The sequence below is a fragment of the Culex pipiens genome, unplaced genomic scaffold (assembly GCF_016801865.2).
Source record: "Culex pipiens pallens isolate TS unplaced genomic scaffold, TS_CPP_V2 Cpp_Un0016, whole genome shotgun sequence".
Classification (NCBI taxonomy): Eukaryota; Metazoa; Arthropoda; class Insecta; order Diptera; family Culicidae; genus Culex; species Culex pipiens.
Window position 1 is genome coordinate 157,594 of NW_026292833.1, and position 16,067 is coordinate 173,660.

Sequence of the window (16,067 nt, forward strand, 5' to 3'; positions counted from 1 at the left end):
CGCCTCCCCGGGGACATCCGGAAGGAAAGTTCCGACAAAGTGCGCAAAAGAACTGTTCCGGAAGTGAGATTTTTGAGCGGTGCCGAACCGAAGTAGCGCGAATCTTTTGCTGCGAGCCGTGAAAGATTTGACGAGTGAAAAGATGCAGAAGAATGACCCCAGAAAGAAGAAGATTCCTGCTGAAGCAGAAAAGTGCGAAAAAAAGTGAAACAAACCCGTCGTCTGTGAAGGCAAACATCCCTCTCGCGGAAACCACATTCCGCTGCCAACGCTGTAGGCGAGCTGCAGCGTTCCGCATCGATTCTGTTGCCCTTTGATTCCCCATTTCACCATGTGGAAGGCAATGTTTACGATGAAGCTGGAGGATGCGTTCCAACAGCGAGTACATGCCATGCAAAAGATCGCGAATCTCCGGGATGTCGTCCTCGATCTGCAGAATCCGACGCTAGCGCAGCTGACAAAGCTGCGTAAAACCCTTTGGGCATTGTACGACGAGTACGGCCGAGCACACAGCTGCATCGTCGGCAATGTTCCGGATGACAACCTCGCCCAGCAAGAAGTGGAATACGACGCCTTCGACCAACTCTTCGATGCAGTCAGCGTGCCATTGGAGGAGAAGTTCATTGCGCTGACGAACGCCAACCCGAAAACGAGTGTAATGGACTACGTTGCACACCAGCAGAAGCTCTGGACGATGTCAACGCCGACGATCTACGAGAGCAACTACTGGGACACCCCGATGATGGCCTGTGAGTCCACCCATCCGGAGCTCTCAGGACAAACCGCCAACTCGAACCTACGATCCAGGCCCGAAAACCTGGACACGGAAGTGATTTTGCGAAATCACTCTCCGTCGACGAGCTACACGAGCTCACCACCCGAAACCCGGTCCAGGTCCCAAACCCTGGAAGCGGATACGGCTTTGCGAAGTCGTATGCCGCCAAAGATCGATCCAATCCGCCCATCCAAGCCCACATCCGCGAGCGATGTCTTGGACACCGAAGTGGTCATGCGTGACCAGCTTCAACCGGCAACCGATGCCAATCCGACGGACCTCCCAGTGTCCGCAATCTCCAGCGAAGAAACCGAAACCAGTGTCAAATGCGTGCCTCTCGAACCGGCACAAGGAAACCCCAACGAATCCGGAACCGGTCGTGTCCTCCCGGACGACGGTACCCACATGACTGGTGCGCCAACTCCCGACAGTGTCCTGAACCACGAAGCAAGTCTGATCGCAACAGACAACGGCATCGAACCACAAGTCGAAACCGACGAGAGAAGGGAACTCGCAATGCCGACGGTGACAACGCTCCTCAACACTGACCGCTGCTCAGAGGACAGCGGATCCCGACCCGAAGCCGAGAAGATGTCAACAGTGCTGCCAAGCTTTCCCGAACCCAACCTGTTCAACTCCAAACGTTCGCTCACGGACGGTGACGCACGAACAAAAGAACGCGAGCCGCTACCAGCGGTGAACCTCCGGAACGAAAAGGTGAATTCTCTCCGTGTCGAGCACGGCAGCCCCCTGACGACCATCCAACGGGACGCTGTAACCCTCCAGACCAGAGCAGAGCTAAATCCGCCGCTGCCAACCGCTGCGAAAGCGCCCGATAAACGAAGCCTAGCGATAGCCTGTCCCAACCCGCCGCTCAACGACACCCACGGAACCCGGAAGAAGCACGCTGTCAACAAACCCGCAAAGCCCAGTTCACGAAAGACGGACGGCGTTTCTCCAAAGTTCCCGGACCCGTTACACCCAGTGCTTTGCCGAGGCACACCACACGAACAACGACCCACCAGCTCGACTTCTGGTGATCTGCGAGACACAGGAGCTCCGGAACCCAATCGCGTGAACGTGACACACCAACACCACGAAGAGAAACCTCCACAGAAACGAAAGTCCGAGACCGAGCAACTGACGAAGACGTGCGTGCGGTCTGAACGCAAAGGTGGTTCCAAGCACGCCCTCAAACGGCTTCAGCATCGAGCAGCACCGAAGAAGAGCACCCCAACAAGCGAAGCGCTCAACCATCGACCACTCCTGAATGAACCACCCGGCCTGCCGCAGAAACGGCGCACTATCGCCGCAGTTTTCTGGACCTGCCTGAAGCTTAACCGAACAAACGGCAGTCTCTGCTGCTCCAAGCTAACATCCAACTTGAAAGCCACCATCGTCGAGTCCAGAACGAAGCCCAAAACCCCACGAAGCAGATCACTTTGGACAACTTCAAGCACCACCGCTGCCGCACTTGTGAGTATGCTCCCAATTTTGCTTGCTTTTTGCCACAACATACACGCCAAGTACTACGAGAACGACTTCGTCGGTCGTGAAACCAGTTTCCCGAAGAACGGCCGTGGGCCGTGCGAACAGATCGTCGCTCCGAAAGTCCGTCAAGGTCAACCGACGCGGTGTGAGCAGCCAAAAGGTTCGCCTACTACGATTGCTTGAAGGCTGGCAGCGGAGCAAGATTCCGAGCAACCCGCCGTACAGTTACTCCACAGTGCGGATGTCCCGAAGTTGCAATCGGCGCTACGATGACGATCCTAACTACGCACGAGGATGGCACCCCCGCAAACCGATTATCAAAGACGTTAGTGGACGAAGCCTGATGAACGATTCCGAACCAGCCCATCGAAAGTGCTCCGTTGGCGAACGCACGCTGGAGAACAAAAAGCGGCCAACCGCTCAACACGATGACCACACCAAGCTGTTCCACCGAGACTATCGCCACTGGATCAAACAAGCCTGCACGGTTGGTGGCGAGTTACCGCAGTGCGTCCTGCCCGATAATGGTTCCACACGCATCACTCCATCGACCACAATGAACTCCCAGACCTGCCAATGCGACTACAGCAGATTGCCTGGGACCACCGAAGGTCCGCCCGAAGCAGCTGGAAATGCTCAAACCATGCCTTCACGATGGAGACCGCCCACGAAGAACTTCGATCCGCTACTTCTTCCCGTTGCTACGCATCTGATCAACAACTCAACACTCCGTTTCGACATCATCAACGCCAACCTGATCAGCAAAAATGTTGAATCGATGCTTCAACGGGGGGAGTATGTTCCGTCCGGAATGAGTTTAGCGTGTACTCGAGCGTTCCTGAAGGGAGCGCAAACCAAAACAAAACAACACAAGCAAAGTGGAGGGAAAACGGCGCGTGCAACGACGAGGAAAAGTACCGCTAGTTTGCTCCACACCACGACGTCAGCAGCATTCTTGCTCCACCTCCCGTCCGAGAAGGAGGCGTACGACACGCGAGGACAAGTTTCGCCCAACCTCGACGCGATCCGACGCGAACCCCGAACCGGCTTCCGAGGAAGTAACCCCGCGACCGCGCAACCTTTGTAGATCGACCCAGTAGAGAAATACAGATAAGTTAAGTATTGTTTAGAAGAGTTGCCCTGCTTTCGCCTAAGTTTGGTCCGATCGCAAATCCGATTTCCGCCTCCGAAAATTGGTTCCTCCGTTGTCCACCAAGGGTGACCGCACCTGAGAGTCCGCCGTCGCCAAAATTACAGTCCACACGCTCCGTAGTTCGGTCCCGACCGAACAGTGACATTCTTGTGATGTCGGGTATGACTGTATTGGTATATTTGAAAATGCATACAGCCTAGCCACCAGAGGTTCACGTAGATTTGGCATGAACATCCATATGGAAAATAACCACATATATTTTCATGCAACATTGTGGTGAACATTATTTTGAGTGTACAACAATGTTTGAAGAGGTTGCATGAAATTCCTGTCTGCAAATTTCAAACCGGGCGAGCAGTCTGAGGACGATCAGTCGGCTGCTGATTCTCTTGAAGTGAACATCGTTTAATTTTTTGTCGGTTCAGCTGGTTATTTTCTGACATTCCTCGTCGCGCTGTTTCAGCCATATTAACAGTTCGATGGTTAGTATTTTTGTAATCATGTTGTATTTTTTTAAATTAAATTTCAATTGTCTTATTTCTAGACCCTAAGGCCAATTGAAACATAAATCCGGAGGTGCGCAAGGCCCAGCAAAACCAGGCCATCAAACGTCGCAAAATGGAGACAAGTAAGCTGAGAAAGGCGCTGGCAGGAACCAACAGAAAATTAAGGCTGCTAAAGTGCTTCAGCATACCGGCCCGCACACCGTTAGCGAAAATCCGGATACGTGAATCAAATTCAACAAAAATAGGAGAAATCCACCCAACTTAAACCCTTCACCCGGAAAGCAGCTAAATTGGTAGTGAATTGTGATTAATAGTGTTTTATGAACTGTGATTAATATTGTCCCGCCCGTGTGGATCAATCGGACCGCGCACTGGACTCCAATCCAGAGGTCGCCGGTTCGAATCCCGCGGCGGGCGCTCTAAAATTCTTTGTGTAAATATGGGTATTCGGCGCCGTCGCTCCGTGCCATACTTTCATACACTTAGGAGCCCAGGGCGGCGAAGTCCTTGTAGATAAAAAAGAAGACACTAGTGGTTGGTACTAGCAATGGTGGCCGACAGCTATAAAGTCAACTTCGTTTTTTCGATTAATATTGTGGTTTAAAGATCGAAAAATCAAATCTTTTGACAATAAAAAGTTCAAAGACTTGTGTATTATAATTTTTTTATCTGAAAAAGAATAATAAAAATAAAGAAATAACCCACTAAAATGCCATTTAAGGTTCAGGTGAGTTTGACATTCAGGTCATGTGAATATTGCATGGAAAGCCATGCTTATTTCACGAGAAATTCATGCAAACCTTGCATGATGCGGTAGTGAATAACCATCGAGGGTCTGTGCACTGAGATTCAGTTCCCACATGACGTTCATGTCACTGTTGCATGAAATGCCAAATGGAAAAAAATCACGTATATTTTCATGCAACATTGTGGTGAAAACTATTTTGAGTGTAAACACAGCTGACTGTAAGCCACGCTTTAAAATTTTTCAGGCATAAATTTCACGTAGCGTTTAATTGCGTGAGTGCAGGCTATGTGAGAATCAATTTGGGATGACGTGAATTCACTGTGATAGTTGCATGACTCCTGTAAAACGTTGTTCTGAACCAAAAATGGACTGCCACTGGAATTTTCATGCAACTCTGTGGTGAAAGGTTTTTTGAGTGTAATATCCTATCAGCACAAGCGATCATACGCTTCAACGATCTAGTGATGTTTCCCTTATCAACAGCATGCATGAATGCGCTGAAAAGATAAAACATCAAGATCATCAAAACTAGAGCTGCTGTAGATAGGTAACAGTCATTGGCCACCAACGGCGCCCGCCATGTCAGTTTGTAGATCTCGGGGGGATTGGGACGGGAATGTTAGTTAGCACAGGCTGCTACCAAGGGTGGGTTCTATACGATATCCAAACCCCGGCGTGTGCCGGAAACCATACTGGAACGATTTAGTGCCTTCGACTAAGTGCAAGTATTATACTTGATTTAACATATTTTCACAATGGAATGATTTAGTGCCATCGACTAAGTGCAAGTATTGGGCTGAAAATGATATTTTCTTAAAATTCAAACTTGATTCAACATATTTTCACACTGGAACGATTTAGTGCCTTCGACTAGGTGCAAGTTTCGGGCTGAAAATTATATTTTCTTGAAATTCAAACTTGATTCAACATATTTTCTTACTGGAATAATTAAGTGTCGACAAAGTGCAAGTATCGGGCAAAAAATGATATGTGTGTGTGTGTGTGTGTGTGTGTGTGTGTGTGTGTGTGTGTGTGTGTGTGTGTGTGTGTGGTCCAATCCAATACCCGCTAACCGGTAGCGATATTATGGGAAAGTATAATTTGTATCAGACTTTGTATATGCCGAATGCTGATACAGCTTATCAGGGCTGAGCAGTACGATTTTGAATAAGTTAGTCGCTGTTGGCGGGTTTTTTTTTTAAATTTATATTTATTTTGATTTTCTCTTCCATGTACATTCATTCAGTTAAAATATTATTGAGTGTCCAATCACAATCGATGACTTTTCACCTCAATTTTAAATACTAGCAACTTTCATTTATTCATGAAATATTGTAGCTTTCGCTATTCAGTGATTTCAAATGTAGGAGGTCCTACATGTACAAAAGGGAAAAGGGATACCTTAAAACTAACTTATAAACTATATAAAGAGCGGATCAATGCAGCTGAAGACTGCAATGATTTTTGTCGAAATGCATCAATTATCTTATTGGACATAACGTCTAAAGTGTCAACTTCGGCTAATTGATGAAGTTCACTGGAGCTGAACCAGGGAGGAAGTTTCAGAATCATTTTCAGAATTTTGTTCTGAATCCTCTGAAGTTTTTTCTTCCTGGTTAAGCAACAGCTTGTCCAGATCGGCACAGCATAAAGCATGGCAGGTCTGAAAATTTGTTTATAAATTAACAGTTTATTCTTGAGACAAAGTCTAGAATTCCTGTTTATAAGTGGATACAAACATTTAATATATTTGTTACATTTAACCTGGATACTTTCAATGTGATCCTTGTAAGTAAGGTTTTTGTCAAAAGCAAGTCCAAGATATTTCACTTGATCCTCCCACTTTAAATTTACCTCATTCATCTTTATAATGTGATGACTTTTTGGTTTAAGAAAATCAGCCCTTGGTTTGTGAGGGAAAATAATAAGTTGAGTTTTTGCAGCATTTGGAGTAATTTTCCATTCTTTCAAATAAGAATTGAAAATCAAAATCAAATTATTCGCTCTACAGCATTGCCTTGGCGTTCTCGATTGCGAGATTCCTACTCGAAACTAGGTGTTCGAAGGCTTGATTGTTGAGGCAATTGCAAACCTCTTTTTACACCTTAGCTTCCATCCACCCCGCCCAAGTAACCGCGGGACTGTATAAGGTAACTTTAAATCCCCTCTATATCAACATATAAAGTTTGTCTATAGAGTCTTGAAACTTTATATTCACTTTATACGCATGGAGGTAAAATTGAGTAGATATACAGTTATACAGCGGTAAAACGTCAAAATACTACTTTACCGACAGAACAAAAATAGAAAAATCAAAAAGCTTTGCGCAGCTCTTTCTCTCTCTTGGGAGAGTGCTTTTACGCTGGGATGATGATTTTGAAAGTTTGTTTGTTTTTTTGCTGTGTTGCTTTGCTTTCGAGATTCTAAACTGCGTGTACTGAGATGTTTCATCTAGATGCCCTCCGCCAACCGTCTCGTCCGTCCTGAAATATGTTTATTCAGATGATTTTTGCCGACTAAGTCTTCCTAGAGGAACAACTTCAAGAAAAACTGAAACACTTGCCAGATTAAAACAGAGCATTTATTTATGTTTATACTAATAGCACTAAAAAAAATCACAAAATTCTTTGACGAACAGGACAGAGCACGGTGCGTCGACTGAGCACCTGGTCCCGGGCTCTTGGTGCGGTTTCCGCCGGTGGCACGCAGCGTGATTCCGAGCGATTTGCACTTATCGGCGACGTTCGAGCAGCCAACAAAGCGGCGTAGGGCGGAGCCTCGTCACGATCGGCCTTGGCGTTCATGTTGCCGGTGACGCGCGAGGTTGTTTCTTTGCCCGAAAGATCCGTGACGTGGTCGAAAGTGTCGTTGAAGCTGGCGTAGAGCGAAAACTCCTCCTTTCTAGTTTTGTTTTTGCAGGAAGCCATCGTAACTAGAAAATTGTATCTTGCGACGATAAGGAGCTGTTCTGGAAAAAAGAATAGTTTAATACTAAGCCCAGTTAAACTAAGTATAATTGACTCACATTTTTATAGACGCTGAACCGTGCGCCGAACGATTTTACCTGCAGCAAACATAAACATACCACGAAATACTGCCAAACTTTTATTGCCCTCACTAGTGTTAAGTTAGTGTTTTGAAACATTTTAAGAAATGTCAAAATGTGATATAACATTAAAAGCTTACTCTACAGTGATATATAAAGCTTACCATTAATACTTTGAAACATTGTTGTGCTAAATGCTTCGAAACTTTAATTGGCTGTTCTATATGTCATTATACGGTAGGTAATAATGTTTCAAGCTACAAATGTTTCGAAACATTTGGAAAGACTATTTAAAGTGTCATAGCATCGGGAATGTTTATTTAGAGTGAATTTAGAGTTTTGATTTAGTGCTTGTGGTTACTTGGGCGGGATTTGAACTGACGACCTTTGGATTGTTAGTCCAACTGCCTACCAGCGACTCCACCGAGGCAGGACCCAGGGAGACGACTCCTACACCTGGACTGAGCTAACGACCTAACTTTTTAGATTAGTCCGGGGCCAACATTTACTTCCCGTCCGACGGAAGGCGTGATCAGACAAATCTCGTCTCGAAAAATGCCACCGGGACCGTCTGGGATCGAACCCAGGCCGACTGGGTGAGAGGCAATCACGCTAACCCCTACACCACGGTCCCGGTCGAATTGAAAATATCCAAGCTTTTTTGTAATCTTCTTGTGATGACACGAAGGCTTCTACCTTTGGCGGAGATGCTTGTATCATCAGCAAAAAGTGATTTCTGACATCCTGGGGGCAAATCAGGCAAGTCAGAAGTAAAAATATTGTATAAAATTGGACCCAAAATGCTTCCTTGAGGGACGCCGGCACGTACAGGTAGTTGATCAGATTTGCTGTTCTGATAACATACCTGCAGAGTACGATCCGTCAAATAATTTTGAATAATTTTCACGATATAAATCGGAAAATTAAACCTTTTTAATTTCGCAATCAAACCTTTATGCCAAACACTGTCAAATGCTTTTTCTATGTCTAGAAGAGCAGCCCTCAGATTTGTTGCTTCGAATTAAATTTGAAACTCTCAACAACTGATGAGTAGTTGAATGCCCAAGGCGAAATCCAAACTGCTCATCAGCGAAAATTGAATTTTCATTAATGTGTCTCATCATTCTATTAAGAATTATTCTTTCGAATAATTTACTAATAGATGAAAGCAAAATAATGGGCCGATAGCTTGAGGCTTCAGCAGGATTTTTATCCGGTTTCAAAATCGGAACTACTTTGGCATTTTTCCAACTACTGGGAAAATATGCCAAATCAAAACATTTGTTGCAAATTTTGACCAAGCTACTTAAAGTTGCTTCAGGTAATTTTTTAATTAAAATGTAAAAAAAGCCATCCTCACCAGGGGCTTTCATATTTTTAATTTTTTTGATAAAAGATTTTATTTCATTCAGATCCGTATTCAAAACATCATCTGATGAAAACTGTTGTTCAACAATATTCTGAAATTCTATTGAAATTTGATTTTCAATAGGACTCAGAACATTTAAGTTGAAATTATGAGCACTCTCAAACTGCTGAGCAAGTTTTTGAGCTTTCTCCCCATTAGTTAATAGAATATTATCACCATCTCTTAAAGAAGGGATTGGTTTTTGAGGTTTCTTAAGAACCTTTGAAAGTTTCCAAAAAGGTTTGGAATAAGGTTTAATTTGTTTGACATCTCTTGCGAACTTTTCATTTCGCAGGAGAGTGAATCTGTGGTCAATAACCTTTTGCAAATCTTTTTGAATTTGCTTCAGTGCAGGATCACGAGAACGTTGATACTGTCTTCGACGAACATTTTTCAGACGAATCAGAAGCTGAAGATCGTCATCAATAATGGGAGAATCAAATTTGACTTGGACTTTAGGAATAGCAATATTCCTAGCATCCAAAATTGCATTAGTTAAAGATTCCAAGGCTGAATCAATATCAGCTTTGGTTTCTAAAACAAAATCATGATTTAAATTGTTCTCAATATGATGCTGATACCTGTCCCAATTAGCTTTGTGGTAATTAAACACAGAACTATTGGGTCTGGTAACTGCTTCATGAGAAAGTGAAAAAGTTACTGGAAGGTGATCAGAATCAAAATCAGCATGAGTCACTAAAGGACCACAATACTGACTTTGATTTGTCAAAACCAAATCAATTGTTGATGGATTTCTAACAGAAGAAAAGCAAGTTGGCCCATTCGGGTATAAAACCGAATAAAGACCAGAAGTGCAATCTCTGAATAGAATTTTACCATTGGAATTTACTTTTGAATTATTCCAAGATTGGTGTTTGGCATTAAAATCACCGATGATCAAAAATCGAGATCTATGCCGAGTAAGTTTATTCAAATCCCCTTTGAAATAATTTTTATTTTCCCCAGTGCATTGGAAAGGCAAATATGTAGCAGCAATCATAATTTTCCCAAAAGAAGTTTCCAGTTCAATGCCCAAACTTTCAATAACTTTTAACTTAAAGTCACGTAACGTGCTATAAGTCATACTACGGTGGATAACTATTGCAACTCCACCGCCATTTCGATTCATTCTGTTATTGGTTATAACTTTATAATCTGGATCACTTTTCAAATAAGTGCCAGTTTTTAAAAATGTTTCGGTTATAACAGCAACATGCACGTTATGAACTCGTAAAAAGTTGAAAAAATCATTTTCTTTCGCTTTTAAAGAGCGAGCATTAAAATTCATAATATTGATGGAATTACTTAGATCCATGATTAAACTTCAGGGTAAGAACAACATCATTCGCAAATTTTAATCCAATCTGGATAGCTTCCATCATGGATGTAGCATTACTCATTGTTTGAATCAAACCAAACAGTGAGTTTTGCAAAAAAGTCATTTTTTCAAACGTAACATCGCCGAGATCAGAAGATCCCAAAGTGTTGCCAGCAGAAAAATTTTCAAATGAAATTTGAGGTACCTGCCCAATTTGAAAATTGGTAGAGGATTTAAAATTCGTGGATGAACCCGAACCCGAAACGACGTTGGCATAAGAAATGCCATTGCTGTTACCTAACTTTTCCACGGTAGGGGTATTGTTCGAGTGAGACAGCACGAACGTTTGATTTAAAGATGCAGGTACAACCTGACTTTGAGAAAATTTCGGTTTGGATTTCGGCTGATGCTTAGCACGAGAATCCAAAACCTTTTTTTCTGATGGGGCAATCCCAGAAATTTGATTTGTGATTTCCACCACAATTTGCACATTTAAATTGGGTGACTTCTTTCACGGGACAATTGTCCTTGTCGTGAGAAGAATCCCCGCAAACCATGCATTTTGGAACCATGGCGCAATGATCAGTACCGTGACCGAATGCCTGGCAACGCCGGCACTGGGTCAGATTCTGGCCATTACCGCCATGTTTCTTAAAATGCTCCCACTTTACCCGTACATGGAACAAAAACTGTACTTTATCCAAAAGTTTCAAATTGTTGATTTCATTTCTGTTGAAATGAATCAGATAAAATTGTGAAGTCAAACCAAAGCGAGAAATATTCCCGTTTGATTTTTTCTTCATTGGTATTACTTGGGATGGGACAAAGCCAAGCAACACCTTAAGTTCGTTTTTGATCTCATCCACCAACAAGTCGTTGGAGAGACCTTTCAGGACCGCCTTGAATGGACGAGCATTCTTGGTCTCATACGTGTAGAAATTTTGTTTGTGGGTTTTCAAATAACCAACAAAAGTTTGGTGATCTTGTAAAGATTCCGTCAACAAGCGACATTCTCCTCTTCGACCAAGCTGGAACGAAACCTTCAAATTGCAAGTTTCCTTGCAATTCTTCAGTTGCGTTCGGAAGCTGGCCAAATCGGAGACAGAAGTCACTACAATTGGCGGAGCCTTTACTCGTTTCTCGACGGCAGAAGGCTCAGTACGAGGAGAAGGATCCTTGTCAACAGTTTCGGATAAAACACCGAAACTGTTATTTTATTTGTTATTTTTGGGTACACAAAAAATAACAACTATGTTGGGTAATTCTTGGCTTGCAACACAATTCAGCTCCCTGTAGCATACTTTTGATTTGCAACTTTTAAACCGGTTCTATTCGACTGTAATTATTTGTACCTCTATTTTCTTAAAACTACCTACAAAACACTACAGCTAACTTTTCCTTAAACCACACGTCAACAATGAGAAATTGAACAAATCCGAGTAACCGGATATTTTCTCGGGTTTCAAAAAGACAGAAATATGTTATCCGTCTTGTCCTAAATCCTTAAACACTCAAACGCTCGGGTAGTCATTTGACCCCTATTTTTTTTTCTTAAAAATCTCATAACTTTTGATAGCATTGACCAAATTGGATGCTTCCGGTTGCAAAAGATCCAGATTTGTCTATATTTTGAACTGTCAGATGGGGGACAAATATGGTCCACTTTTACCGGAGATATTCCGGATTCCGTTGGGGTACCTCGGCCCTCCTATTTGGGGTTTTGGTCAATAGAACAAAAACCATTGCACAGAACAATGCCGGAAATGATGCAAAACTTCAAGGCATCAAGTCTCCTACACAACCCTTTAAACAGAATTAAGTTTCATTGAAAAGACTGAGGAATTGCAAATTCCATAAAAAATCATTTTGACCCAATTTCATCCCTACTGACGGAAAGTTTTTTTTAATGATTTGGCATTAAATAGCCACTCCAGCCGCAATAAATTTAATCATAGCAGCGAAAAAAAATGTTTATTTCAAAAACAGACCAGACTCTGATAAACCATAACACCGGTCATTGTATGCTAGCGATGCATAAAACCCAACAACGTAGCAGCATCTACGAACCATCAAAACGGAGCACGTTGAAGAGCACTGCTAGTTAATTCAAACAAACGCGGCAGCGTTTCGCGGCGCAACTTGGCAAATTTTCAAAATGCAAAGTTTCTCTTGGGCCCTGCTGAGGGCGCCAAATTGTTTAAGGAGGGCAACCATTTTGTTAAAGAACTTGTTAGTCGACGACTAACCTCGACTAACCTACAGCTCAGCCCTGGAACGCTTGCCTCACACCGTTTGCGGAACGTCCGAGGGTAATTTCACTCAGCAATCAGCTTGCCACTCATGGACGACATCCTCAAAAATGTACGGACCCATGAAGGTCCCTGAAGTTTCCAAAAAAATAAATAATTAGATAAAACAAGTACCTAGGTAATTCTACGATTTACCCTACCTCGTATCTATGGCGGGAAATATCACGGGTTTATATGGGAAGCGGGTTCGACGTCTGATGAACGTGCCACGATTCGGAAGTGACGATTATCGTGGCTAATCTTCTCCGTCGGCCTACAGGATGTATCATCAACAGAATCACGTCCCAACTGTCCGTGTTGCGTAGAAAAGCAGGTGTTACGGGTGTTGCAGACGTTGCATTCGGAGCAGCGGTTGGAACAGGTGCCACCACCACTTCCCGTACTGTGTCCAGCGCGACGGGGCCAGCCGAAATGACACACGTTTCACTCGACAACACAACGACATAGTAATTCGCGGATTAATTTCTCCTATAATTTGCTGAAATATATGTTATAATCATTATTACCGTTTAACAAACGCCATCTCATTTGATAAAACTGCTGGCCTTACGTTTCAACCGGCTTGTCGCCTTCCGGCGCCACGGGCAGCTTCCACCACGAAGACGGGACAAATTGACCTTCAGCGTTCTGCTCGATCGCTCCACTCCGAGAACCCAGAGTGTAGTATTCTTGCGTTATTCTTCTCCAGCCAGCTTCCAGGGGATGATAACAACTCCGATAAAACCGCTGAAGCGAGCTCTTGACTAGAGTTGGTTAGAAAAAAGGTTTGATTAAATTTTGCACGAAAAAACTTCAAACAAAAGGTGGCTTTACCTAAGTGCGGCGGATTCCAGCTGAATGTTTTGGCTCGAGTCGAAACCAAGTCCAAAATTGCCACTGGCACGCGGAATCTCCGACGTACACGATCGACGCTCCATCCGATATAAATAATCAGCCATTGACAGAATCCATTGAGAGAATCAAACCGAAAGTAAACAATGCACTCTGAAATAAAAGTAGGCCAAATCCGTCTAAAACTCCAACCAGTTTGGGTGTTAATAATAAGTTTATCTTCAGTTTAACCCTTTAGTAGACTCATCAAATGACTACTTAATCCGCAACGTGCAGAGAGAAATTTTGTGACGTTTCGTTTTTTTTTTTTGCTATTGCTAGTTAAATGAAATCCTTTTTTTCACGTAATTTTTCTACTTTCCTGTGTGATCCTAAAATGTCTAAATTTGTGATTTTCGGATTCCCGCGCCTTTCGAATTGATGTTCCCCACCAGCAGTCCCTATCCGGATCCGGTTCAAACGACGGCGGCAGCACCGCTACCTCCACCAACATCATTGTAAGATCTGTTCGCCGGAACAGATCTTGTAATCATCAGTCAACCTTAGGCACCGATTTCATGGAGAATTTGTGCGGCTTGTGCTCGAACAGCTGTTCGATTTGGTCGAAAACACACATCCAGTTTGATTTCTCCGAAAAAGCAACAAGTTTAACAACGCCAACTCCTTCCCCCCCGGCTGGCCGGATCAAAAACAACTCTAGCCGTGGTCTTTGTTGTTACGTTCTGGAGTGTTCCAGCCAGGAATCGCAGATTACTATGCAAGTGGAAGCGTTGCAGTGGTTTTCTGTCGGAGAAGCAAAAGGTATCCGGTAATTTAATACAGATATGATTTAGTTTTCAAGTAGGAAAGATAACTAAATATTTTAGTGTCGCCTCGCCAAGTTGCCTGGTGTGTCCGGCTTGTTCGCCGCGAAAACGATCACGTCCCGGCCCGTGAGCTGCCCCCGAAACCCCGATCCCGAAGTGCCCCCCCATCAAAGAATATTTACCTATTACGATGCAGATTCTTGAAGATCATGACAACGCACTTGATTACTTGTAGCATCTTTACCGCCAACTAAATGCCAAAGACATCTTTCGATCAAATCCGATTGGTCTTAAAACGTAAACAAACTATCCGGCGAGAACTAGCGCTGAACCAAACAATCGACTAAACGACACAACAATTAAATTGCTTTTGTTTTCGCTAGCTGTCATTAGCAACAACAAACAACATTTGAAATTTACAGTATTTCAACATTACATGTTCAACTTTTCGATTGATTTTGTCTTTTACATGCTTTTCATCAATTCAAATTTGACAGTTTCTCTCAAAAATAAAATTGATTGCATCAAATTTAGCATTACGTCGGATTTCAGTTTACATGATGGCCTTTTAAATGATCTTCAGCACTATACATAAGATCTCAAAATTAAATGATGGTGTTTTACATACGATTTATCGTTTACATTACGTGTGATTTTACACTTTTTTTTCTGTGCAATGCTAATGCTTTCGAAAAATTTACATAAATAATGTTATTTGTTGACAAATCACCATAAATCCAGTCACCCAACTCCAAATAGGCATCCTTGACTGATTAAAAAAATAATTTGGATTGAATATAAAGTTTACTAACTACTTAGTATAAAAGTTTATATAACTCTGGAAATTCTATATAAAACTTATCTTAACTTAATTTTGAAATCTTCTAATTCAACTAAATGTCAATATATTACCATAGAATTGCAAAATAAACATTTGGGAGTGGGTATAACACCGTTTTGGGGGTCTTTGTATCGCTAGAATAGATTTTTCGTTGGAATTTCGTACCAACCCGGAATTACGTCGTCGGAAAATCCGCCGGCATCCGAACCGGTCCACAATTCACAAGTCAACCTATGTGGAATCGGAAAGGGCATAAAATTTCCGATCTGTTGATACCCAAACATCTAGGTTTTCTTTAAAACCTACGTTTTTAAATACCTGGGCAAAAAGTAAGTTTGATCCACGAGAACAAAAATTACGAAATTCCATACTTTTTTGGCAGGTTGCTCAAACGAAACCATAACAACGTTTTTGCTTAGGTATTTAAAAACGTGGGTTTTATAGAAAACCTGGATGTATGGGTATCAAAAGATCGGAAATTTTATGCCCTTTCTGATGCCACATAGGTTGACTGGTGAATTGTGGACCGGTTCAGATGCCGGCGGATTTTCCGACGACGTAATTCCGGGTTGGTAGGAAATTCCAACGAAAAATCTATTCTATCGATACAAATACCCCCAAAACGGTGTTATACCCACTCCAAAATGTTTATTTAGCAATTCTACACAGAAAAAAATATGTGAATTTACTCGACACGGAAAAAATGAATCACATGTAAACTCAGTTGATGTAAACTTGAGATTCGACGTAAACGGTTGAATCACATGTAAAATCATGTTTTTACGTATAATTTGTTGCAAATTTACATCGAATTGCATTTAAATTTAAATGTTTA

The 16,067-nt window shown here is 42.8% G+C and overlaps 1 protein-coding gene and 1 pseudogene across 1 annotated transcript; one reads left to right on the forward strand and one right to left on the reverse strand.

The window, feature by feature from the left end:
• The first annotated feature begins 204 nt into the window (after positions 1-204).
• LOC120427850 (nucleolar protein dao-5-like) lies at positions 205-5,647 on the forward strand. The gene is made up of 2 exons (XM_039592769.2): positions 205-3,901; positions 3,964-5,647. Exon 1 carries the CDS (start codon positions 332-334, stop codon positions 2,447-2,449), a length of 2,118 nt encoding a protein of 705 aa, XP_039448703.1. The 5' UTR covers positions 205-331; the 3' UTR covers positions 2,450-3,901; positions 3,964-5,647.
• An 81-nt stretch (positions 5,648-5,728) lies between these two features.
• On the reverse strand, positions 5,729-15,454 carry LOC120427842 (40S ribosomal protein S14-like; annotated as a pseudogene).
• Positions 15,455-16,067: the final 613 nt, after the last annotated feature.

Bases quoted from the DNA above. Each gene is read 5' to 3' on its own strand.
- LOC120427850 (XM_039592769.2), top strand. From the start codon at position 332: ATGTGGAAGGCAATGTTTACGATGAAGCTGGAGGATGCGTTCCAACAG.